At 42.4% G+C, this 27,397-nt stretch overlaps 2 protein-coding genes across 4 annotated transcripts in view; one reads left to right on the top strand and one right to left on the bottom strand.

Moving 5' to 3' along the window:
- Positions 1 to 11,535, top strand: part of LOC310706320 (arylsulfatase D-like) — a 21,646-nt gene extending 10,111 nt beyond the window's left edge. For both annotated transcript variants that reach the window (XM_083501969.1, XM_083501968.1), the window contains 5 exons: positions 109 to 245; positions 915 to 1,049; positions 2,066 to 2,228; positions 3,911 to 4,032; positions 9,471 to 11,535. In XM_083501969.1, coding sequence (XP_083358095.1) covers positions 109 to 245; positions 915 to 1,049; positions 2,066 to 2,228; positions 3,911 to 4,032; positions 9,471 to 9,847 — 934 coding nt within the window. In that variant the 3' untranslated portion in view covers positions 9,848 to 11,535. The remainder of the gene's footprint in view (positions 1 to 108; positions 246 to 914; positions 1,050 to 2,065; positions 2,229 to 3,910; positions 4,033 to 9,470) is intronic.
- On the bottom strand, positions 8,599 to 27,397 carry GYG2 (glycogenin 2). Of its 2 annotated transcripts, none has more exons than XM_083502048.1 (10): positions 27,229 to 27,397; positions 25,830 to 25,957; positions 23,228 to 23,369; positions 20,459 to 20,633; positions 19,407 to 19,569; positions 18,505 to 18,631; positions 16,599 to 16,821; positions 16,023 to 16,151; positions 13,780 to 13,884; positions 8,599 to 13,142 (listed from the first exon to the last, which is right to left on the bottom strand). In XM_083502048.1, the coding sequence occupies exons 2-10, from the start codon at positions 25,834 to 25,836 to the stop codon at positions 12,981 to 12,983; spliced, it is 1,233 nt and encodes a 410-aa protein (XP_083358174.1). In that variant the 5' UTR covers positions 25,837 to 25,957; positions 27,229 to 27,397; the 3' UTR covers positions 8,599 to 12,980. The 2 variants fall into 2 exon arrangements, with proteins under 2 accessions (XP_083358174.1, XP_083358173.1); XM_083502047.1 differs by having other exon boundaries at positions 25,830 to 25,954.

The raw sequence follows: 27,397 nt of genomic DNA, 5'->3' as shown, positions 1-27,397 counted from the left end.
TCTGTGTCTGTATCTGTTCAGATCTTTGCTCAGCTATGAATTCCACATAGCTAATGGATACTTTTGTTGTTGTTTTAAAACAACATTTTAAAACTTTTTTTCCCCCAGAAACAAACAAGGACCGTTCCTCCTCTTTGTTTCTTTGTTACACGTCCACACACCCTGTTTCACCACAAAGATGTTTCATGGAAAAAGCAGGCATGGTTTATATGGAGACAATGTAGAGGAAATGGACTGGATGGTGGGTGAGTAGCACTTGTGGTTATTGATATTTTTCTAAGAACCAAAGTAGTAGCCTTCCTTAGACCTTTTCTTCTTCTTTTTCCTGAATTTGTAACTTCCTTGTTGTCTTTCAACTGACTGTAGCGTTCAGCTTAGCACTGGAGAACAGAGATTCATAAATCTGATAACTCCCCTTCCCTGTCATCAGTTCCTTGAAACACTTCCTGAAACTGTGGCAATGTCATTTCAACATCTGGAAATGACAGATAATCCTCTCTATATTGATTTTACAAGCTTATTTATTTATATTTTATTGAAACAACTTATATGCTGCTTAACTACAATAGTATCTAAAAGCAGTTTACAAAGATACAATGCAAAAAATAAAAACCAGTTAAAACTATGAAATCAAATCACCAGTTAAAATACTATCTGGAATTATTATTATTATTAAATCTTCATTAGATGCTGGAAGTGCAACAGGGAGGAGGCCTGCCTGACCTCAGATGGAAGGGGGCACCATAAAACTGGGCCCACAATATTAAGTTCATATCTTCTGAGGGATATGAGCCTTGAATCCCAAAAGACACCTGTGATTGGGCAGGGATATAAAGGATTCTGCAATCCTTGAGGTATCCTGGACCCAAGTATTTGGCTTAAAATTAACTCTTGTGGTTCATCCAACTCTGCAGGGGAAATTCTTGCTGCTGTTGACAAAGAGGGCTTGAGGAACAACACTTTTACTTACTTTACTTCTGACCACGGCGGCTTTTTGGAGGCTAGAGAGGGTATTACCCAGCTAGGTGGCTGGAACGGTATATACAAAGGTAAGGCAGCTTTCCTTCAATTCTCCATGCCCTTGTATAGATTACTGTACTTCAATGTGCCTGTGTGTCTGGAAACTTCCATGCGTACAGAACAAAGCTTTGAGAGGACAAACTGGGCTTCTGAATTACAAACATATAATGCTACTAGAAAGGCACGTTGACTGGCTCCCAAAGTAAGGTAAAGGGATCCCTGACCATTAGGTCCAGTCGTGACTGACTCTGGGGTTGTGGCGATCATCTCACTTTATTGGCCGAGGGAGCCAGCATACATCATGTGGCCAGCATGATTAAGCCGCATCAGGCGAACCAGAGCAGCACACGGAAATGCTGTTTACCTTCCCGCTGGAGCGGTACCTATTTATCTACTTGCACTTTGACGTGCTTTCAAATTGCTAGGTTGGCAGGAGCAGGGACCGAGCAACGGGAGCTCACCCCGTCGCGGGGATTCAAACCGCCGATCTTTCGATCGGCAAGCCCAAGAGGCTCAGTGGTTTAACCCACAGCGCCACCCGTGTCCCATGGCTCCCAAAGTGGGTTGCAACAAATTATTATGACATAACAAAATTTAAAATAGTGGTTAAAAAATAATAGCATCAGTGGATTAAAACTGTTCTTAAATAGAACATCCATAAAACCACCTGGATCCCCATCCCCCAAGTCTTTAAGATTTCTTAAATGGCCAAAGAGTGGGGGACTTATGAATTCATCTTGACCATCACAGATATGGGAGGTCCCTGATATTCGCCAAGCTTACTGCTTTCATAGGTGGATCACAAAACAGTGCCTTGGATATCAGTCTTAAAGCTTGGGCAGTTATATATACGAACTTATTTATGTCAAGAGCCTGTGCATCCTCTTTATCAATATGTGCGTTCCTTCATTATTCATGCTGGGCTCTAGGTTTTTTAAATTGCATTTAACAGCTGATCTCCACTCTGACGATCTCCACACTGAACTATGACATTCAGCTCATGAATTGTAATTATCTTTCTCTTCTATTACTTCTTCTTTGGCAGGTGGAAAAGGTATGGGAGGCTGGGAAGGAGGAATCCGTGTGCCTGGAATAGTTCGGTGGCCAGGGATAGTCCCTGCTGGCAGTGTTATTGATGAACCAATAAGTCTTCTGGATATTTTCCCCACAGTGGCTCACTTGGCTGGGGCATCCATCCCACAAGACAGGTACAGAATACCGGTCTGAAAGTAGCTCAAGACGATTTGGATTTTAGCCATTAAAATTTGCAAAAATGTGTATATAATCCATAGCATCATCCATTTGCTTGGCTTTTTGACATGTTTTAATCCAGAAACATCTTAAGTGATTTCATCTACAGGTATTCTGTAAAGATTGCATTTTAAAAATATGCTGGCCTGTTAAATTCAAATGGATTTCTCCATATAAGGGCAAAAGCCTGTTGAATAATAGAATTGTAGAGTTGAAAGGATCATCTAGTTCAACCCCCCTGCAATGCTGGAATATTATTCCACATCATGTGCTTTTTTATTTTCTCAACAGCATTTAATATTTTAGGATTCCCCACCCCTTTTCTCCATTTCAAATGGGCTCAAACCCATGACCTTGAGATTAAGAATCTTATGCTCTACCAACTGAGCTATCCCAGACTTTGTAAAATACAAAATCAAATGTAAATCTTTCTTTTTATTACAAGACCACATATTTAAATAGAAGGCAGGGGGCTTTATTGGTAGTGGTGCCCACCCTGTGGAACTCGCTCTCGTCAAGGAAATAAACAACTATCTGACTTTTAGAAGACATCTGAAGGCAGCCCTGCTCAGAGATGTTTTTAATGCTTGATGTCGTATTGTGTTTAAATTTGTTGGAAGCTGCCCAATAGGTAGGAATTTGGGACATATGGTTGACATCGTTATGCCTGATCAATTGCACAATGGACTTCTGCTTGCCTGACTACCTCAGAAGCTCACCACCTCTACTCCAGTGGGTCCACCAACCATCCAGATTGGATTCTGGAGGATGGATAGAAAGCTGCAGTTGGTAGGAGAAGGGGGCAATACAAGGGGGAAGTGTCTTATGTGAGTGGAAGTTGGCTCATCTGTTGATGAGTATTACCTTATGCATTTGCCTGACTGAAAACTGTTCATTCAATTAAATGGAAAAATTAATAGTGCCAAGACTAGCGCAACTCCTAAGGCAGAATAAGGACTCTTACAGGAAATATGGCGGCACAGAGAAGATCCTGCAAATCCTGTATCCTCTTTCTTTCCCCCCTTCCTTCTATCCTGGCACATTTTGCCCTGAGCTGTATGTAGTAGTAGAGGGCCAGGCTCAGGGTGGCTAACACCAAATATAAATTACAATAAAACATAATAGAAAAAAAGAAAAAACAGTTACTTAAAATACGCAGCTGAAAATGCAGCCTCATTCTAATAGTAGCCCATAAATCAAGGACATAAAGGAAGGAAACATCAGATATTCACCTGAGCCAGCTATCCATGCTGGTCCTACATGGGCCAGCAAAAAAGCCAAGGGAAAATTTATATACCAAATCCCATACAAAGGGTCAGACTGAGTCCAAGCCAAAGGCCAGGCGGAACAGCTCCATCTTGCAGGCCCTGTAGAAAGATGTCAAATCCCGTAGGGCCCTGGTCTCTTGTGACAGAGCGTTCCACCAAGTCAGGGCCAGTGCTGAAAAGACCCTGGCTCTAGTTGAGACCAATCTAACCTCCTTGAGACTCAGGACCGCCAAAGTGTTGTTATTTATGGACCTTAAAGTCCTCCACGGGGCATACCAGGAGAGGCGGTTCCTTAGGTATGAGCTAAAGAATCAGTCATCGGCCTATGCTGTACAGTACTACTTTACTAAATGTATTATTACTTTTCTTAGGGTGATTGATGGAAGGAACCAGATAGCTTTGCTACAGGGAGCAGTGCAGCACTCAGAGCATGAATTCATGTTTCACTACTGTGGGTCGTACTTGCATGCGGTGCGCTGGTACCAGAAAGAGAGTGAGTAGAAAATATTCTCCTTATATCAGGTATTGGGTCACTGAAATAAAATGCGTAGCTCATGATTCAGTGTGGCATCTTGACACCAACTTGCTTGCTTCTCAGACTGTGTGCACACCATACATTTAAAGTGCATCATGGGAACTGTAGTTTATTAAGGTGCTGGAGATTTTTGCTCTGTGAAGGGTAAACTACAGTTCCCAAGATTCTTTGGGGGCAAGCCATGCAATTTAAATGTGCTCTAAATGTATGGTGTGTCCACACAACTGCACTCAAAGCTATAGGTTGTGCTGTATGGATTTCACTATTAGAAACATGAGGATTTGGTACTGGGTAGCCTATTATCCATTTCTGGATCGAGTATCCATTTCTGTCTATTATGACTGCTAGGTCGAGACTGAAAACATTTTGGAAATGCTTGGTGAAATCTCAAAAGCTGGAATGGATTCTACCTGTGAGTTGCCAATAGCAAGCTCACACACTCGCTAACCTGTATCAGAGCATTGAGTATCTTCACGCACTAACCACAATGTACACAAAATAATGTGCGAGACATTCTATATCTGTGTATATCCATTCTCTATGAACTGACTGTCTGGGGGGTCACAAAGGGGGCAAAACAATGTCTCTCTCCTGAAGTCTTTCTCAAAAGTTGAGTCAGGTAACATGTTGAGTCAGCCACAGTTGGCCATGGGGTACCAACAACATTACTTGCTAATGTTATTCGCCTGCAGGCTGGTGAGTAAGATATGCACACTTCTCTGAAGGAAGCTCCATTGAACAGGGTGGGATTTTCATATGATTAAACATGCACAGCATTGCTCTTGCTTGCAGTAAGGGTTGAGCACTGATGACAAGAATACAACAATTTTGTGCCTGATGGATCTTGTCTGTTTTGAAGGAGTTGGGTTTGATAATTTTGACGGGTTTCTTTCGGCAGTACAGGTCTGGAATTCAACAAAATTAAGAAATCAATAGTACCAAGCTTAATCTTTGTACCAAACTAGAGAATATCAAACAAATAAAGAAATAGGCTGCTGCTGCTGCTGCTTCTGCTTCTTCTTCTTCTTCTTCTTCTTCTTCTTCTTGCATTAATCTGGAAGTGTGCATCATTCAGCGTCCTTTTCACCAGTTTGTTGGAATATACGGTAACTAGATGCTGAATATGTGTATTATAAGATATTCCACTAGAGGGCAAAGATATCCAAGCTTTCTTTGAACAAACATGCATTTTATTCTTTCCTTTTCCAATGCTTATTTTTCTGAAAAGTAGCTATCTTCACAGCCACAGAATTGCGAAGTGCTTTTGATGCCAGATTTTGAAAGTGATTCAGCTGCAGGTATTATAACCCCCATATGCAAAAACACAGTGTTTTCAGAAAGGGTGGAAATTCTTTTACACAAGTGCAAAAATGTAGTTGAATGCTTAGTTGAATACCACCCTTAATCTTTACTCTTCTTTTTTCAAGTCACTGATTTTTTTAAAAAATATTCTAATCAGACCATTAGGTGCTGTGTGATTTTTTTAAAATTATATTTGTATTTCTTACCTATTGTAATTTATTGCATTGTAGTTTGCATGCCACAGAAATCAAATTGTAATACAATAAAATGCATACAAGATAAGAAATAAAAAGGAAAGCAACAGTTAAAAATCAGTTTGAGTCCTTAATGCAACCATACATCCACAGACACACTACAGACCACCTGAGAGAAGCTAGCAGGCCACTGTTTTAAAGACCCTCTCCTGGAATCAGTGGGCTTTCTTATCTTCCATTCTTAAACTCGATACAATTAATCAGTATAAACACATTTTTTTAAAAAATCTATCTTTAATATTGGAGATGAGATTTTTCTATGAGGTAGGCTCAGCCCCTTATAAGGTATCCTGATGCTACAGTTGAACACCTCCCAAAAATGGCTCCCTCTTCCTGATAGCTGCTCACCAGGGCTATTTTTAGAGCTAACAGTTTTGTGGAGCGGAAAAACAGAATTCCATATCTATCCTGTGGAGAAGCGTTCTCCCATGGCAACTAGCAATTCATCATTTTTGACAGAGCTGTATGAGGGTAAAGGCTTCTGAAGCAGCTCCAAATACCTTGTCCTGGAAAATCTTCTGTTGGAAGAACCAAGTGGTTTAACTATTGTGAACAAATTTGACATCCATTCCAGTGAGAATTCCAAAAAGTGTTTGGAGGACCACATATTCATCAACTAGAAACTGAATATCTTTAGTTTCTTTTCTCTAAGGTGGTGCTCTCTGGAAGGCCTATTATGTGACTCCAAAATTTCACCCAGAGGGGGGTGGTGCTTGTTATGGAAGAAGACTGTGTCCGTGTTCTGGAGAGCGAGTAATTCACCACAATCCTCCCTTGCTTTTTGACCTCACATCATCCTTCTGAAACCAGTCCTTTTCCACCAAATTCTGAGCCACTTTTCAACACACTAGAACAGTGATGTCCAACCGGTCGACCGTGATCTACTGGTCGATCGCGGGCATTCCTGGTCGATCCTTGTCGATCGTGTGATCCCGATAGATCTCCAAAAATAATAATAATGAAGTGATAATGAAGATGCACTTATTTAAACAAATAAATTGTAGACTCCGATGACTTTTATAGAACTCCCTTCTTACTGGCCTAGTTCATGTGTAATGCTAAGTAATGGTTTGCTTAAAGAACCAAGTTGACTTGAAGATGATCAGACAAAACCATGACTTATCAGACAAAAACTGAAGTAGATGGACCATTCATCTGATTGGGTATAAGGCAGAATCTTACATTTGTAGCGGAAATAATTCTGCCCATGGTCGTGAATTCTGCTTGTTCCTCTCAATCCAGAAAGAAGTGGTCACATTTTTAAATCATGTACATAATTTAATCATAGTTAAACCCCATTGGAATGGGACTTCAGCACCAAACTATGAACTCAGTTACACCTACAAGCATCAGCTCTAACCTTATAAACAGACCAATCTTCCACACTGCTAATGCAGAGAACTTGGATTTAAGCAGATTAATTTTCATTGAGAGCGATGGAGCTAAAGGAGCTTGGTCCTATCTATGCCGTTTTTTAGCTGTTATGTTGACTGAATTGCTAGGCACCTAAAATAAACTACCAGCTTCCCAGTGTGAAGGTGAGATTATGCAGACCCCTACTGAGCTGAGCTCTTTGGAAATTTACAGGCTGGATACTGCGCCATGTTATAGGGCTTCTTTCCTACAGCAATCCATCTAAGTGTTGAAAGAGATAATCCAGAGATGAATTGCAAGTTTATTCATCCCATGGCCATTACGCTACTTTGCATGTAGCATTAAATGAGAAGTGGACAGCTCTCCATGGGCTGCTTCAGAGTGTACACCCAATTCTTCCTTTGCAGCCCTGGCATGAATTAAAAAAAGAATTCAGCCCACAGCTGCAAAGGATCAGGAGTTCACGTATGAGTACATTTCCTCTTCTTTTGAGTTTGATGCCATGACGGACGTCTGATAAGACAGTATGGCATGGGCCAAATGAGGGGGTCTGCCAGGCCTGATTATTCTAATTAGTCCCATGGACTAGGAGTTCCCCACCACTGCATTGAACTGTGGTTTAAAATAAGCTATAGTTTACAATGAACTAGCATGATGGGAGGAAACCAACCAGCAGATAGGTTGCCATTATGCACAAACCGGCATCAATGGTTTGTTGATAATGGCAAGCCAAGGCTTGTTTTTCCTGGTATGGTGAAGAAAAGTACAAGGGAAGGGGGATGCTGTGGGGATATTTGAGCAGTGTGTAAAATACAACAAAGGATACTCAGTTACTTAGTTCCATGCTGTTCCTTAGATGAGACAACTGCATTCTTTCAGTCTAATTCTTTGTTTTTTGAAAGATAGCCTTTTGGTTTAAATTACAAAAAAAAAAAAAACACCACATCATTTCATTACTTTCCCTTGGTCATGTTAAAGTGCCTAGGGCACCCAAAATATATTTTTAAAAGGCCACCACCTTTGCTTCTCTTGTCTGGCTCTCATTGATCATATCCGCAGTGTATTACATCTTTTGCAACATTTGTATAGCCCTCACTCTTCGAATGAGCATGAATTTTAGTCAGTTTTTTTTGCCAATGCCTAAAAGCTCAAGCAGGCACACTTCACATTTGATGTGTTTGTGATTTTTTTAAAAAAAAAAATCAGTATTGTGTCAGGTATAAAAATTAGCATGTATCACATCAGAGTTGGTGCAACAACTCTGGTGCAAGTGAATGTGTGATTAAAACAGCAAAGGCTGCTTTATACTGAAATGTGATATGAAGGCAGAGGGGGTGGAATGGAAAAAATGAAGAAAAAATGGGTGGGGGATATTCCAATTCTTCTCCTGTCTTCACATCTCTAGTTCATACTACACACACACATTCATTAACAGGATTTCCAGAGCACTCAAATGCTTTTCCCTTAAAAAAATGCATCTTGTAAATTTCTCCCAAGAAAGAACCAGCTCTTACAAGTCACATTGACAATAACATCTACAGATGCTACACACAATTCCCAAACTAATTAATATAATGAAAGACAGATATAGAAATCAAGAATATAAAATGTTTATTTGATAATGAACAAAGTTACAAAAATAAAGAAAAAAAGCAGGATTTCTCTATTTACAAAACCAGAAAGTAAAGAATTACAAAGTAACAAATATGGGTGAGAAACTGCTGATTGTGTTGGCAAAAGCAGTTCCCTCCTGCAGCAACGGTTATCAAGGAACTCTACTTAGGAAGAGCACAAGTAGTCAGTTTAGGACTTGTCCTTTCCCACTATGAAACAGGGATGTTCACAGTAAAATACAGGAAGGGTGCAGAAATCTGTGAAAACTATTCTAATGCATCTCAAATTATAGAATGTTGTATACTTCTTCTTTTTTGCAGTAGTCTCAAGTTGCAGTTATAGTTAATTAAAATAATCATATTGCCCATTAGTGGCTCATTTAGAAACTTGTAAAGAGAATTATCCAGGCCAAATATAATTTTATAAGGATTTTTATTATGGCATCCATGTTTGTGGAGTCCACATAATGAGATGAAATCATCTTAGTTCATGCATTTGATGATGGGAACTTGCAACTACTAAGCACCCTTTTCGCCTCCAGTACATTATGAAGCCAACATGCCCTCCTATTCTGCATAGATTTTGATGTCCCTAGTTTCATTTTCACCCCCATTCCCATGCCTCCTACTCCCTCCTTTTATTTTTGCAATTCCCTTTGCACCCTCATTTTCACACTCAACCCTTTTCCCCCACCCCCTTCCTCCTTACTTTTCTTGACTCCCCTTGTACATAGAACAAATCAATAAAATCTATTTGAATTATTATATTTAAACCGAATCTCCAGAGAACGTCATGTTCCATCACTTTCACAGTTATTGTATCATGGTGTTTTTGCTTTGCTTTCCCTTCCAGGTGGTCCAGTATGGAAAGTTCATTACACAACACCAATATTCAACCCCGAAGGCGCAGGAGCCTGTTATGAAAAGGGGATGTGCCCATGTTCCGGAGAAGGTGTAACACATCACGATCCTCCTCTGCTGTTTGATCTCTCAAGAGACCCATCAGAGGCCATGCCTCTTTCACCAGACATGGAGCCCTTGTTCCACACAGTCCTAAAGCACATAGGCAGAGCTATGGAGGAGCATCGCAGCTCCCTCACACCTGTCCCACAGCAGCTCTCTTCTGGAAACAATATGTGGAAACCATGGCTGCAGCCATGCTGTGGGACCTTCCCGTTCTGTTGGTGTGACAATGAAGAAAGTGATACCCATTCATATAAAGTGGGCTAGCAAAAAGAATCCTCTTGCAATGAAACACTGTTCTTAGTACAGACAACACGAGCCAAGACATTCTTAGCTTTCTCTCATAAAGCAGCTGGGGATCGGAAGTGGGAGGTTTTTGTTGTTGTTGGTTAGTTTCCGTGTTATACCCATATGTGCCACTTTTCCTTGTTACTGGCTTGTTTTCTTAAAAACAGCAGCCCCTCAGTGTCTCTCCATCCCTGCTTTGCTCAAACCTTAATTGAGAGGAAGCAGCTAAAATTATACAGGGAGACCTCCGTTCTCACTGTCTTGGTTTGTATTGTCTGTACTATACTTAAAATTTGGATCAAGGAGCATCAAATGGGCAGAGAAACCCCAGGGCTGCACCAGATCTTTGCAGGATTAGATACAAAGTCTAATTACACCGGGGAACAAAAAAAAAATCGTTTTCTGTTGCATGAGGTTTTTCAACTGTTCTTATATGTTCTTTCAATGCTGATTTCAAATCTGAAATAGATTTTCGTGTACATGCTATAGTTATCTTTCAATTTCCGACTTTTGCCGATATGTCATATTTACACTGGGAATAAGTGGACACTGACACATTGATCTACCCTAACCACATGGTAAATATTGTTTTGCAAATTTAATTTTTGTAGTTTTGTAACCTAAATATTTGTATTTTTCAGATTGGACCATGGCTTCTTCAAGTAGACTGTATCCCAAGGGAATACTTTCTTTGCATACCTCCAACTGTACATAGATATACATGTCATCTTCAATGCTATACGTGTCAGGTTCAATGTTATACAAGTCACTTACATTTATACTCATATTGTACTACTTTGGCTATGTGTTTAATAAAATATTGAATTCTTGCATTGTGAAAAACAAAGATTATGGTGAAAAGTGAAAAACATGAATTGCAAAAATAACTAGAGCTTACAGAACAAAACCAACTTCAGATATGAAATCAGCACGTCAAAATTAGGTTAGAACAACTGTAGGTGTCAATGCAACAAAAAATTTGTTCCCCAGTGTTATTCAGCATTCAGCTTCCTAAAGTTTAGCAAACTCTTTCCCTAACTGTCCCCAATATATTGAAACTTTCACACAATATTGATAGGTGCATATAAATAGACTGAGTGCCTTCTGTCCTGGGGCTGTCCAAATACATGGGAACATAAGGGCTGCACTTCATGAAGAAGGTTGCAGGTTCAATTCCTAGTGTCTCCAAGTAGGGCTGGGCATATCTCCATCTAAAACCCTGGAGAACCAGTCAGTTCTAGACAACGCTGAGCTAGATGAACCAAATGTCTGACTTAGTACAAAGCCTACGTACCTACGTACATCAAGTTCCAAGGCAATTACCGTATTTTTTGCTCTATAAGACTCATTTTTCCCCTCCTAAAAAGGGGAAATGTGTGTGCGTCTTATGGAGCGAATGCAGGCTGCACAGCTATCCCAGAAGCCAGAACAGCAAGAGGGATTGCTGCTTTCACTGCGCAGCGATTCCTCTTGCTGTTCTGGCTTCTGAGATTCAGAATTTTTTTTTCTTGTTTTCCTCCTCCAAAAACTAGGTGCGTCATGTGGTCTGGTGCGTCTTAGAGAGCGAAAAATACGGTATAAAGCAGTACAAAAGTCCTATATTAGCACCATTGTAGAAGGTGTTTGATTCCACGTGTCAACCATCTAATAAACTATCCACCTCCTCACCTTGTAAGCTATGGTAAGCTCTGAAGAAAGATGTACTTCAATTGTTCTCAACAGGAAAAAAATTAAACAGACTTTTAGTTACCCAAGAACCAAAAACAGAAAAGAAACTTCTTTCCCCAAAACACACACATCCTGGTAATTCCTAAAAACAGAAAACTATGGCCATGGTCCATGAAATCATGGAATATACTAGAGATTCCTATAGGCTCGATGTAGCTCTACCCCCCCCACAAGTTTGCACATATGGCCACTATGCTAGGCCTTAGGAGGAGACCAGCACTTCCAGTTCCACCCTAGCATCTTGAGGTAATTTATGCTTCAGAGTATGCCCAACTTACAACAAGCAGGATTGGGTGGGGATACAGAAAGTAGGCAGAGACCACCTTAGCCATCTACTGAACTGCTTGAGAGCACACCACAGGTAAATCAGGAGTGGGGAACCAGTGGCTCTCCAGAAGTTGCTATACTACAATGCCCATCATTCCTGATCATCTGGGGCTGGCTGGGGCTGATGGGATTTTGAGTCCAACAATGTCTGGAGGGCCACTGGTTCCTCAGCCCTGAGGGCAGAGGGAAGGGAGAAAGACAAGTTTACTGAACACACAGAAATCCTCTATGGATGGGTGTTAAAACACAGAGTCCGCTGTGTGTACATCAGTCCTGCCTTAGAAGTCTTTGGACTTTTTATTTCCAATATTTGTACCTGCCAAACCGAAGAATCAAATAGGATGCCATATTTGGTTCATTAGTATAAAGCCATTTTTCATGCTCTCAGATGAAGGTGAGAATATTTCATGAGGCACTATAGATCAGTAATAAAAACAGGGGTTTGTTTTTAGCAGAGTGTACAGCACCCATCTGCATGAGAGAAAGAGAAAGGGGGGAGGGAGAGAGAGAGAGAGAGATCTAATGGATTCCAAAGTCTTTATCATGCTTATCTATAGAAGTTGGTCCAAAACAAAAGTAAATAAATCCAAAAGAAAACAACATTGGTCCGACAAAACACAATGAGCTGCAAAAATGAATGAAGATTAAATAGCTGCAGTACCAGTAGACTGTGCAACTAGGCACTGTGGATTGTCCCACCAAAAACCACACAAGAAATGCAGACGGAAGGTCCCCTGGCATTTTCAGTTAAGCATTTCTCAAGTAGCTTTACTATACAAGCCTAGAAGATGCTGCCAGGCAGAATAATCAGTACTGGCTAAGCTGACCCAATGTTCTGACTCATGTAAGGCAGTTTTAGAAGCCCATTGTGTTTCATTCTCTGGAAGCAATGCATACTGTCACAATGTATACACAGGTGCATTTAGCAAGCACAACCATTTTCACGGTGCTATTTTTGTTTGCATTCCCCCCTGCAAAACAGAAAGGGCCCTGGAGATTCCACAGATGTTGTAAATTTAAACAGCAGTCGGTCCCTGTAAGCGTATACGAGCAAGATCTATAATAAAAAGGAATCTAACTTCTTTTTAATGTTTTCAAAAGCATCTTTCCCCAGATAGTCAATGTGGCCTTCCTCCCATTTTCTTCGTTCATCTTCTGCACTTAGCACCTCTGGATTTGGCTGAATACATAGCTCTGAAACAGAGCTGGTAACGTCGTCCTGCGAAAAGGGAGATCAAGAAATGCCATTTGTACCATTTTCAGGCAACACATAAAAGCCTGAAAGCTAGTTTCAAGATTCTGATAATAGTGCAAACAGTTGACTTTTCAGTGACTTTTCTATTAATACAGAGAATAGAGTAGCTCAGGTTACTTGAGGGACATTATTACAGTGCTGCATGGGAATAGAGATGTGCACAGATTGTTTGGTCTGAGTAGCAAAACTGAAGCATTTCCCCACACTAGGATTCTAACAATGTGAGGGAGTGGAGGGGGGGTGCTCCCTAGTCCCCCACCCTCTCAAGGAGACTCCCTGTGCTATTTAGAACTTGGTAGGGCTTGTATATGAGTAGAAATTGCACAGTGGAGAATGCTCAGTGTTGCACAAGTTCAGTCCTCAAGGTATGGAAGGGATGAGTGCAAAGAGTGAATGTTTCCCATTCAGACATTTTCAGGTTATTGGCTCTTCCCTTGCTCCCAAGGCTCAGAATGCCTTTAAAAACAAAACAAAATTAGCAGATCATGTCGCTATTTGTCTGTACAGATTATCTTATGAAGATGCCCATTCCAAAATCACTGCTCTCAGATCAGAATGCAGAAATAAACGTTGCCCCCAAAAGGCATATACTCATATTTACCATTTTCACAGTTTCCTGAGGAGTTGGGTTAAAAGTGGGATCTGGAGAAGATTCACTTGGCTCAGCAATGTGGACCTCAAGACTGCCCTCAGCTTTCTGTACAGACTGATAAAAATAAAGTGCCTGTTTTACTGCTCATTCAGAAAATAAGAGATCAGTTTTTATCAGAGCCATTACGGAGCCTGGCCCATACATCATCACTTGATCAGTCATTTCTTTTGAAGTAGAAGTAACTTACAGGTTCAAAATAAGCTGCAAAAGAAAAACGGAATAGGAGCAACTAGCCTCTTCTGTTGTGATTCAGCTATTCAGAATATCAGTACGGTATGCCACAACCCACAGAGATGTGTAGTGACCACTAACGTGTAGTGACCACTAACTAACATCCACTCTACCATACTTATATACAATGAATGGGTGGTATCTCACTAACTCTAGGGTTGCCATATTTCAAAAAGTGAACATCTGGACACAAAAGTTGTTGAGCTTGCCATACGGCCAGATTTTCCCAGACATTAAAGCAATTCCTGCCCAGAAACCGGGCTATGACTGAGAAATTCCAGACGTATGGTAACCCTAACTAACACAGCAATTTAAATTATAGGAAGCCAATATACACAGGGGTAAATTATGCTGGTGTAACTTACCCCTATTCCAAACTCCATTCAAGAGTGGGGTCACTGCTGGTTGAGCCAGCCCAAGCCTGGCAGAGGGAAAGCAAGCCTTTAAAAAAGAAGTTGATTTACATGACCCTTTTCACCAGCATAACTTCCTTTCAGTTGCTAGATCACATGACCAAGCTGAACTGAGTTTGGAACAGGGATAAGTCTCCACCTGCCCTGTCCTCTGCTCTCCCATCCATAACATCCCGTTGCTGAGCTGGCTGAGCTGGAGTAGAAGACTTAAAATGGGGCATCTCCAGGCTGAGCCAAGACTTTAGCCAGATCAGCCAGAGATACATCTACTCCAAACTCAGTTTGTCCTGGTAGACCTTGGGTTTGTATTGCTCCCTGGCAAAGCAATCTGAAATATAGGAAACCAACTGAAGTTAAGCCAAGGTAAACACTCCCATTCCAAACTCCCTTCAGCGGCAGGGCTGAACGTGTCATTTGAGCTGGCCTGAGCCTGGCAGAGGGAAAACAAGCCTTTAAAATAGAGTTGATAAGTCATGTGACTGAGCTGAATGAAGTTTGGGGTGGGGTATTTCTCCCCTTGCCCATCCTACCACACCACTTTGGGGGGACTTAGTTTGGTCTTGGCTTACACTTCTTTGGCTGAGCCCTGGCTGAGGCAGGATGCAGGATTTCAACTGGTACAGCCTGGCTGAGCCAGAGATCCACTGGTTCCAATCCCTCATCGAGGACGTTCTTGGGTTTGGATTGCTTAAGATTCCAGCCAGAGTCACCTTAAAAAATCCTCATTTTTAAATGGGGTTCCTCAAACTTACTTAGCATGCAACATACCTGGAAGCAAGTGTTCCAGTTTGCAAACTTTTTGGGAAGCCAAACGTCCGACGCAGCTTACATGGCTTCTGATTGAGTGCAGAAAGCTCCTGCAGCCAATTGGAAGCCGCACCTTGGTTTTCAGATGTTTTCAGAAGTCGAACGGACTTCCAGAATGGATTTCGTTTGAGAACCAAGATAGGACTGCAGTTCCACTGACTGCAACATAGCATGTTGTCAAGTAAAAGTATTAAGGATCAAACTGAATATAGTTTAATAAGCCCCATCTCTGCTCTGGAGAGAAGACACTGTTCCCAAAAGTAGTCAGAAATGGAGTGTCTCATTCTGAGGCTGCGATCCTACTGGGAAGAAAACCCCAAGTGAACTCAATGAGGTATAAGCATGCTGTTAGTATCACCAGGCTTCTATGTCTTTTCCTAAATCCTTTAAGGAGATCCCTCCCCACTCAGATATGTGCATCTACAAGGCTCAAACAAGAAGCAGAAAACTGATGAGAGGAAACCAGAATCATACAAATGCTGCTGCTCTCTGTCTGATCCAAAGCCACTCATTTTAAAACAGAAAATAACATTATAGTAAGTTATTTACAATTGAAATTCTAATTTCATTGCTTTTCCAATGGAATCCCCCCCCCCTCAGATTTTAAGCACACTCACGTCATATATAGTTGGGAGATAAGCTGGCACAATACTTTAAATCAATTTTAAATACTTGGAAGCATCATGAAATTTTTAGAATTAAGTTTACTGTAACTAATTAGCAGAAATAAAAAGTACTTACCTTTTTGGCAAATAACTCATCAGGTGAGCTTACAACTGTTTCAGATGCATGTTCCTCATTTGCTCGCAAAGAACTGCTAATGGCAGGATTTCCTCTTTCCAATTTACTTTCATCTCCACTCAAGTTTGGCTAATAACAACAAAAATTAATGTAATTTTGGAAGTTCTTCATCCATGAAAGTTCCTATGTTTGTACTCCATGCATTTTAAATATTCTGTCTCCCTTTCCGCTACATTTCACTTTTTATTTATTTTGACAATTGTCATTCTATTATCACTGCTAACAACTATATTATATGAAGATCGCTGTTCTAATGTAGCTCAAATTCTCCTTTAAAATGTGAATAGTTTTGCCAGGCAGGGAATGGCAATGCACATTCAAACACATATCCCCAGAAGTGCTTTAGGTGTGCCTCAGGGATGCATGGTGGTGCGGGAGGTGATGTTTGCCTATATTCCTCCCCTTTTTCTTTGAACACACCCCTGTGGTATATAACAAAAGTTATTGCGGGTTCAAAAGCCATTTTTCACAAAGCAAGGAAACCGAACCAAAAAGCTTCCCTTCCAAAAATTTTACCTCTTCTCTCTGGATTTGTGGCTCAGAAGACTCCTGTGTTTTTTCCAGTAATGGCAATACATCAGAACTGTATGTTGTCCACCAGAGTTGAAGGAAACAGAGCTGACTGTTAGATAATGAGGATGAACCATCTTCTATCACTGTTCCTGTTTGAGGATTGTATTTATAGTTCCATGGCTTTGATGGTCCCAAGAAGTGGACTACCTTTGCATCTTTGCCAAAACTACAAAAAGGACACATGTAACCTTAAACATGAGTTTATATTAAGCCCCATTTTTTAAAAAGCAGATGTAAGATGGTTCATCTCTGCCAAGGCATTGCAGAACTATTTATTTATTTATTCATTCATTCATGGGTATACAGTTTTTTTATTAAAAAAAATCCAGCGACTCACAGCAATTAAAATTCAATACACAGTACCACTGCAGGAGCTAAACATAAGTGAAAATAAAACAGGCCCTGGCTTACAAACAAACAAATACATAAGTGTAGAGGAGGGAAATCAGGTTGATAATTCCAGTACTAAGTTGTGAGTTGATAACAGGCATTTGCATCTAGCTGGGGCCAGAATGATCTTCCTTTGCTAGTGTTCTTGCTGAGATGGAGGTGGTGCAAGCACTCATCAGGCCTTGTTCCTCTGCTTGGTGGGAAAGGCCTCTATTGTCACACCAGCAGCAGTGCTCTTGTTGGGTGGGAGACTGAAAGAAGCTCATTGTAGCCATCTGTCATTGAACCAATGGCTGAAGTCACCCTTGCCAGAAAGTGGCCTCTTGGGAAGGAGATGTGCAGCCTTCCAGTGGCTAGTGACAAGGGTCAGAGTGCCCTTCCCTTCATCTCTGCAGTCATAGGCCAATGGACAGCAGGAATAATGTCCTTGCTGGTTGTGCGGAGGCGGGGGGAGAAAGTAAACTCCTTGCAAACTGCTCATTAGACAACAGGAGCATGAACTTGACAATGCACTTGGGAGGGCAAGGAAGAACTAGAAGGTGTCACCATGTTCAACATGGGAGGGGGATTTTAAATTATGGCTGGAAGCCATGGCTGATGATGAAGGCAGGATGGACAGAATGCTGTTTAGCAAGATGCCATTGTTTTGTAGTGGCCCTGGAAACACATCAGTCTCACTCATCCTGTTCCATCACCTATGGCCTCTTCTAAGTGTAAAAGGCCTTCCATTCCATTACACATCAACAAGGAGGGATTCTTGCACATTTAAAGCGAAAGCATCCCATCAGTACCTGGTAGAGAATTTTGGTTTTCCAGTTGAGCATTGCATGGGCTGTCTCATTTGCTTTTCTGTTGCTTATCAAGCAAATAGTTTTTGCTCTGGTGCATAATTAGGTGTTCATAGTTTTGCATGCTTGGGTGTGCCATTGCTTCTTCCAGATTACACAAACACGGCAGTCAAACTATTCCAACCTGATCACTGTTTTTGCATAAACATAATGGTCAGAAACAGCAAGCTGAATGTTTTTGCCATATAAATAAATTCACCAGTTGATCACCATATTTAGGACCTACATATATATACTGATAGCAATGCTATGTATGACACAAGGTGATCAGTAACTTCAGAATAGCCAATTACTGATTTCCTAAATCAGGCTTGCTTTTGAAACTGTTTTGACACATTGCAAGGCGTTGGACCAGATGATCCTCAGGGCCCTTTCCAATTCTACGATTGTATGAGAGGTTCAACACCTATGTATGATCTTGGTTGTGAACAATCTTGTGTTGCATGTGTGTACATACATCCCATTATCAGCTATGACAAAGAGAAACCTGTGAGCATATGTCTTTAGAAGAGATATTTTTGCCCACGCAAGGGTCTGCCACTGAGATTTCAGCCCTAGAGTAAGGTAGACATTCACCAATGTATTATAGAGAGGTATATTTCTGTACTTACTATTGAAAAGCAGGGGCATAGGTGTAGACAACACTGCTGCTTAGATTATAGAGAAATGGCAAGTGTTTGTTAATGTCTGTTGTTGCCCAGTTGTTGAAGAAACTGTTTAACAATCCCTGATCACCTCCTAAAGTATTAAAGAACATATAACATAAACAACCATTTAATCTTCAAACACAAACTTACTCATGCCAAACAGTACTGACAATTGGTTTTGACCACCTGCCCAAATTTTTATTCTGAAACTGATGTTTCTCATTCCCATTTTTACATGGCATGCTATATTTGGAAAAAAGACATCAGCAAGAGGAACTTGTGGGCTTCCAGCTGATGCCTGACTCCAACTTCCATTATTCCTGACAATTGACCATGCTTGCTGAGGATGATGGGAGTTGGAGTCCAGCAATATCTGGAGGACCACAAGTTCTCCATCCCTGTACATTCCTCTTTATGGAATACTAGAGCTATGAGATAACGAAAACCACAGCCAGCACTGAAAATGCCAACAGTTTATGGGGTGGATTTATTTAGCCAACTTCCCCACCCAGCAAATAGTAGCCGGTGAAGCCAAAGTGAGGAAAGGTACTTGAGACACCATGACACAATCTAATATGAACTGCTAGATGATACAGGAAATGGGGAAAGTTGTATATATGAAAGCCATTTACAGTAGCAATTGCTGTTTGACGTACTTTCCTCTCTCTTTTTGGTAGCATCTACTTCTGAACTTTCATCCTAGCTTGCCATTTCAGAGATCAGTGGCCTTACTAAAGTGTCTGCATCCATGAAAACACATTGGCTGTAGTAAGGGTCCAGCTCCATCAAAAGTTCACAACGTCAAAGAACTTCACCAACGTGGACCTCACTCAAGCAGAACCAGGAAGGGGAGCGGGTGAACTTACCATCAAAGCTGCCATGTTCATTTGCAAACTGCAGGAGGAGGTTGTAGGTTTTCAAAGAAGGTTTGAAAACAAACACACCACTGTTAAAGCAGTCTGGCCAGCCAGAATCTGGAGCTGCTGAGAGTTCTTCCCGGTCAAACAGCTCGTCAATATTGCACAGTACCTAGAAAAGATGTGGCATATTGGAATCATAGCCAATCCCCCTATTATACAAATTTCGGGGGTTCAAAACTCTTTCTTGGCAGTTTTGTCTTTATCAACTGGCTATGTCATCTCCTACCATTCACCACTCCCCTTCAGCCCCGCAATCAGCATCAATATGAACACACCAGTGTGTTGCTTCTCACATTGGAAATGATGGGAGGCACTTTAAAACGTACTACAGGACTGCTAAGCATTCGTGGTTTCCCGTCTCAATAACAGAATACAACATTCTACACTCTAAAGTGTGTAGATATAGTTATAGATAGCTGGTGTTTTATAACTGTACTGACATTCTGCACTGAACAACAAAGTACAGATTTGCACCTACAGTGTACATATATTGTTCATATGTATGTGCTATGCACACATACCGTATTAGCCTGAATATAACCCACACTTTCCCCCCAATTTCCGACCGTGAAAAGTTAAAGTGTGGCTTATATTCATGACCTTACTGTATGCAGCCAGGAGCGCGGGGCAAACAGTGCCAGGAGCGCGGCAAAGAGGCGCCCGCCCCATGCGTAGTCCCCCGTCCTCTCCCCCAAGGCTGGGAAGGGAGAAAGTGAGGAAGGGGAAAGGCTTCCCACACCCACCCAGTATGCAGCCAGGAGCAGTGAGGAATGGAGCAGCTTATATTCAGGTATCACCCACCCACCCCCGCCCGTTTTAAAGGTGCTGCTTATATTCGGGCCAATATGGTATTTACAAACCTACACAGATGTCAAGGATTTCCCTCAACCCACATATAAACCTCTTCCATTGAAACCCCACAACAATCAGCAGAAAGGTCGCCAGTTACTGAAAGCAACATGGCAAAACTTTCTTTTTCTAACTGGTGCTTCCCTTACCAGTGTGTCTGCATCCATGAAGACACATTTGCTATACTGAGTAAGAGTCCAGCAATGAAGTTTGGTAAAGGTTACACCCAGTTCCAGTCTCTCCAGCAAAGCCAAGTGCATAGAGTCATTGCTGTCAATTTCATTCACATCCACCACTGTGTCAAATACGGTGTTGAGGGCAGCCCTGACAAAACAAGTAAAATACAAGATTGGGAGCCTTGAGACATCTGCTTTTGCAAGAAATGCAGTGCAGGGTTTCTGACATTAAACTAAACTGAGAACAGCAGCTGGATTTTTAAAAACAAATACAGGCATCTCCACACTTACACGTGTTTGCTTTAAGCTGCCAAAAGGTGCCCAAAGGGCAAAAACAGCCACAAAGAGTAGGAAAACTGCAATCCCATGAGCCTTTGCACTGACCTGGTGGAGAGTTGAAGTTTGAGAAAGGAGGTACCTCTAAATCACAGCCAAGCACTTCAGGGTACCGGTCTACCCCCCTTGTTGTCATTTCCACATCGTCCTCCAGAGATGAGGAAGACTGAGAGCCACCATTTATGCCAGTCTGGTAAGTGCAGCTGGTTTTTAAAGGGTTTTCAAGAATTTCCAGGGGTTTAGAAGATGTTTACAGGCTTTCTAAATGGTGTCCCCCACTATACGTGATTTCATGTATATATGCAATACCTGGGAACGTAACCCCCACATGAGTGGGGAGATGCCTGCAGTATCTACTAGATGCAAGACAAACAAGCAAACAAAGTCACATTAGAAATATAAGAAAACCAAAAGCCAATATCCACTACCTATGAACTATAAGAAGGAGTTGCTGTTAACTAAGGAGCAGGAGCAAAATGCAAGGGAAACAAGTTAAAGACGCCACACAAGAACCAAAGATTACAGGTCAAAACCAATCTGACTATTTAAAATGTCAGCTAATAATCAAAGTTGATCAGCTATCATAAGACTTAAACGATTCAATACCCATTTTGGTTCAAGCGACTGCCAAATGATGAGGAATACAGCCGTACCTTGGTTTTTGAACAGCTTAGTTCATGAACAATTTGGAACTCGAACGCCATAAAACCGGAAGTAGGTGTTCCGGTTTGCGAACTTGGCCTTGGAAGCCGAACGTCTGGTGTGGCTTCCACAGCTTCCAATTGGCTGCAGGATGCTCCTGCAGCCAATTGGAAGCCGCACCTTGGTCTTTGAACATTGCAGAAGTCAAACGGACTTCCGGACTGCATTGTGTTAAAAAACCAAGGTACAACTGTAACTGGGTAATGATCAATATGTAATGGAGGAACTGACTGTGTTTCCAACAGCAGGAAGCCAGATGCGTAGACCTGGAAGCTCAAAGCAGAGCATGAATGTTCTCTCCTGCTGCTTGTCTCCAGCATCTAGTAGTCTGATACAAGGACGGCTTCTGACTATCAAGTTCCACTGAGCTGTCATTTCCTCTGTTTTTATGTTCAGGCAGGAGTGCTGACTTTTACATAGCCAAAACTACACTATCCCTGAGCAAGGGGAGGGGGTATCAGCAGGTTCAGGAAAACCCACAACATCTGCAGAAAATATTAAGATAGAGAAAATGATCCTTTCAAGGAGGGTTTCCAGTACAGCCCATTTGAAGACTAAATATTCTCAGTGGCCACAGAAAGGTAGCAGACTGTTAGGGAGGAGAGCAAGTGGAAGGAAGGCATGGCTAACACTTGGAACAGTAAACATTTTGTTGCAGGTACCATTTGGCTTAGTTAATAGCCATCAGCTGTCCTATCCTGCATCATCCAATCATTTCTAAAGCCATTTAAACAAGTGACTATTGGTATATCTGGCAGGAGCGAATTCCATAATTTATAGCCAAGTGCTAGACATGTCTACTCAGAAGCAAGCCCCATGGAATTCAATGAGACTTTGTCCCAGCTAAGTGTGTATGCCTTTATTGCCCACTGGGCAAAAAAATACTTTCGTCTTATCTAGTCTAAACGTACTGCCAATCGGTTTCTTTGAATAAGCCTCAGTTCTTTGTTTCTGATAGGAAGCAAAATTTCTATCTGTAGTTCTTCTAAGAGACCTTCTTCTTTCCTAAACTGTAATAAATATGTTTGTGTTTCCCTACAAAATTTGCCAATAGATGGTGCTTCCGGTAAGTGAATGAAATGGGGGCTGGGGAGAAACACCACAAAAACCTGTTACAAATATTTGGAGAGAATATTGCCCTCTTTGGATGTTCTGTCTGAATATGGAAAGGAAGAAGGGAAAATGCATAGGGTAAGCTCCACCCTCTTGGTGATGCTATGTGCACCAGGCATACTTCCTGGCCAATGTATGACCTGTGTTTTTCTGAAAGGAGCTCTCCTACTCATACACACAGTTCCCAGGAAGGAATGGAAACCCTGATTGACTGCTTACACCATCCCACACTCTAACTGAATGTTGAAATGTTATCCATATCTGTGTGTAAATTGGAGTTTGGACTTTTTTATGGCTGAAACCCCATAATGCAGTTCTTTTCTTCATGCAGTCACCCAAGTAGATCAGTCTCTGCTTACAGTTCTGTGCACAAAGTGATCCAAATATAGGACCACAAGAGGAAATTTGCTTTCTAAACAAAGCAAAACCTGTTTGCTCACACTTCTGGCCACACATGATTTCATTGGGAATTAAGCAACTCATTCAACACACTGCCTGCTTATTGTTATTTTGTAATCAGGGTTATGGAACAGAATTTGCATTTACATTTTGAAGATATTCAATTAATTGAATCTGAGAGCGTGTCCTCACCTCATTGCACTGGAGACTTGAGATGTAATTAGCACTGCCAGCCTTCGAGATGTTTTATGGTTCCTCAAGGACTGTCCGAGAACCAGAGCTCCGTGGCAATAAACATCATTGGTAGCAAGAGTCACAAAGGCCTGGTCTGTCACTGTAAACAAGCATTTCAGAGTGGTCCATTATGACAGCAGCCGAGAATTAGCTGGGAACCTTCTTGCCTCATCCTACCAAGCTGCAATTTCTGTAAACGTGTGTGGACTCTACAATTAGCTCTTTTGCTTACATAAACCTTTGAGAGAAACAAGTAAATAATTGCATAAGCTAGCAAGGTTTTGCTTCCTATTAGCAGATTGTATGACAACATGTCCCAGATTTTGTTTTGCCATAGTGAAAGAGACAATATAGAATTAAGCATAACACATGATGCACTTGTACATAGATTCATGCACACAGAGGCCCACCCATGCAATCTTGGTGCAACTGAAAAAGATCCAAACATATAGGGTGAGCCAGCCTATGAGTGCAAGTGATGGCATGCGAGCTTTGTATCGCACACTGTGGGGAGAGACAGGTGCCTTAATACATTTAGGACACTGACATCAGTCTATGTACACAGCAGCCCTTTGTTTGTGGCCATGTGACATCTATTTATAATTTTGCCTTTATGCACCCAATGGGCATTGGGCTATTTCTGTGGACTTCAAGTACTCTGCCTTCAAATAATTATTTGCACACCCACTCAACTGTTATGGAATGCCAGTGAATTGCAAAAGTTTTCTGGGACATGGGGTGTAGCATACACACAGAGTTTATGTGATGTACCAGTTTAGCTTGTCAGGCCTCATGGAGGTCCGGCTAAGCAGGTACCACATCCCATCCATACAAATTACTGCCAGTGCAGTCAGGCCTAGGCCTAAGCTATAGAAAGAGGAGACATTCTCCAAATTGCAACCCTCTCGTGATACTGTACAACCCTGTTGTACAGAAAGCAAGCGACGTGAAGAGTCTAAGTACCATTGACTCTGTTTTGCATAATACAAATTCCTCCTTGGAAATGAGCGGGTGCTAAACCTTAAAATTAGGAACCAAAACGAAACCTATAATTTCCCTGCACATTTGCAAGGAATCTTCAACTACTGCAACTGGATGTTTATTTTTGAAAGCAGATGTGTTGCTCATCAAACAACACTTAGCATGTAAAGAAGGGAAATTACTTCATTACAGACTATTTCTGATTTTGCTTTTGCCAGGCTATGCTCGTGCGAACGGAATAAAACTTCAGGCACAATAGAGAAACATACAGGAATTAAATAGGGTTGTTTATATTTACTTACGGGAAACAGGTGAACTAATAAAAACGATACAGTTTTCAGTGCTTTTTAAATAAAGGGGGGGGGCTTCATCACAAGAAGGGAGAGTCCAACAAAACACCAGGAAGACCTTTCTGGCAGTAAGAGCTGTTCCACAGCAGAACAGAATCTGTTAGAAGGTTGTGGATTCTCCATTGGAGGTTTCTAAGCACATGTGATCTAGTTGAGATTCCTGCATTGCAGGGGGTTGGACTAGATGACCCTTGGGGTCCCTTCCAACTCTCCGATTCTATGAATACAGTGTGGTAGTTATCTGCTAGAGAAAGGGTCATAGTCTAGTGGTAGGGGTTTGGATGCAGAAGGTCCCAGGTTCAATCTCTGGCTTCTCTAGATAGGACTGGGAATGTCCCCCGTCAAACCCTGCAGTCGCTGCCAGTCCGTGCAGACAATACAGTGCCATATGGACCAATGGCCATGTTCTACATAATCTTACACATCGTATGTTCTGCATAATCTTACGCATACTTATTCAGAAGTAAGTCGCTTCTGGTGAACCAGAGCAGCACATGGAAACGCCGTTTACCTTCCCGCCGGAGCGGTACCTATTTATCTACTTGCACTTTGACGTGCTTTCAAACTCCTAGGTTGGCAGGAGCTGGGACCGGCAACGGGAGCTCACCCTGTCGCGGGGATTCGAACCACCGACCTTCTGATCGGCAAGCGCCACCCGCGTCCCTCTCCCACTGAAATAAATGTATACAATTCTTTAAAAAACTATTGCATGTACATGTATAGAGAAAGAGTCGTTCTACATGGCTGAGATCAGAAAAGAGAAATGAAAGAATGTACAGTGGTACCTCGGGTTAAGAACTTAATTTGTTCTGGAGATCTGTTCTTAATCTGAAACTGTTCTTAACCTGAAGCACCACTTTAGCTAATGGGGCCTTCCACTGCCACTGTGCCGCCACCACGCAATTTCTGTTCTCATCATGAAGCAAAATTCTTAACCCAAGGTACCACTGTACATTCTGGGTTAGCGGAGTCTGTAACCTGAAGCGTCTGTAACCTGAAGCGTCTGTAACCCGAGGTACCACTGTACTAAGGGTGTATTTCTGCCATGTGTACGAGGTAACAAAAGTAAGCATGCAGTAGGATTCAACCTCTTCCTTCTCACTCTCTTCTTGATGAACTGTGCCCAGTATAATGTATTCAGAATGAAAACTGCTTGGAGAAAATGCATATATTGTAGTACCCAAAGGAGGAAACAAAGAACAGAGGGGAGAGGGGAGAAATCCACTTACCAGGCATCCTTTAAAGCCAACAGGGTAAGCTGCTAAGTAAATCCAATACTGATGGGAGAGAGAAGGGTTCCCAGCAGGCCTGTCTCACTCAACAAATCACCAGATAAGATTAGCCTCTTTCTTTCCTGCTGATGAGAGCAAGTGAATTAAAACATTCATTCACACATTCCCCAGATTGTATGTGGCCCCAGATTGCTGTGGGGCTTCAGGGACAATTCCAACCTCACTTTGAGAGAGAGAAGGAAAGATGTCAGAGGGATAGGGAAAAGAAGGAACTTGATCCTTCCTACTGTTCAGGACCCACCAAACTTTCCTTTGGGTGGTCGATCAAAAAACGAAACTCAATACAAATCTTTTAAAGGCTGTGCAGAAGCACACCGGAGCACGTCTCCTTCCATTCCCTTTTACCAGCAAAAGGAGGCCCAGTTTCATGTTCCTTCCTTCACATTCCCCAGCAAAATATTGACTCTTGGATATCTGACCGTGCATTTGCAGTTGAGAGGGAGAAAAGCAGAAGGTGACCATTAACAAGGCTAAAACGAAGAATGAGTCTCGCCGCAGCCTAACAGGCCGGTAGTTTGGGGCGATCGTTTTTGTTTTATCCAGCTAGCCCCCACTTCTTCCAACAGCACGATGCTAAAGGGACGTTCACTCCGGAGCAAGCCCGTCGAAGTTCAGCGGCATGTAACTCCTCTGCACGCCTGCTTGCATGCGAGCTCAGGAAGACTTGCTTCTGAGTAGGCGCACACAGGCTAATGCCTCGGCGGTCCGCTAGTCCTCAAGGTTGCCCCAAGGCTCGTGGCGGGTTTGCTATAACGGATCAAGGCAATAACAACCCTCACCCATGCGTTGGCAACCACCCCGTGCTGCCCCCCTCCATCCGCCCACGGGGTGAGGGGCATGGGCGTTGCCAAGGGGGGCAGGAGGGGGCAACTGCACCCCAATCAATTAAAATACTTAACTAAATGAGGTTCTGCCCCCGCAAAAAAAGTCTGCACCCCCCCCTAACATAAATCCTGGCTACGCCCATGGTGAAGGGAAAGGGTGCTATTAGCAGGACATAGTCCAACCTTGGGGGGGCCGACCGCACCGGGCGCAACATCTGGGGGTTAGGGTTAGGGGGCGCAAATCCACGGGTTAGGGGGCGCAAATTACTTGCCTTGCCCCGGGTGCTGACAACCCACGCTACGCCACTGGGACCAGCCACTGCCTCTCAGCCGATCCTACCCCGCAGGGTTGTGGTGCAAGACACGTGCGCCATCTAGAGCTTCTTGGAGAAAGGGTATGCAATAGCCCCTTCCTGCCTCCATCATGGGAGAAATCTTGGCTCCCCCATTCCCTCCCCTCCAGTGCAAGGACAAGGCTGCTGGGCGCCCCTCGGACCTCATTCCCCGCTTACCCTGCCGGCTCCATCCCTGCTACCACTCCACACCATGCGCGTCCCCTCCTCTGCAAGCGGCGCTGTCCTCTGCAAGTCCTCCAGGCGCCCTTGGGGGTTTCCGCGGGCAGCTCGGCCGACGCGGCGCTGCTCTCTGTCCAGTCGCCGCCGCGGCCAGCCGACGGGGCGA

The sequence above is a fragment of the Podarcis liolepis genome (genome assembly GCF_965112155.1).
Source record: "Podarcis liolepis genome assembly, chromosome: 4".
Lineage (NCBI taxonomy): Eukaryota > Metazoa > Chordata > Lepidosauria > Squamata > Lacertidae > Podarcis > Podarcis liolepis.
This window is presented reverse-complemented; position numbering and strand designations above follow the sequence as displayed.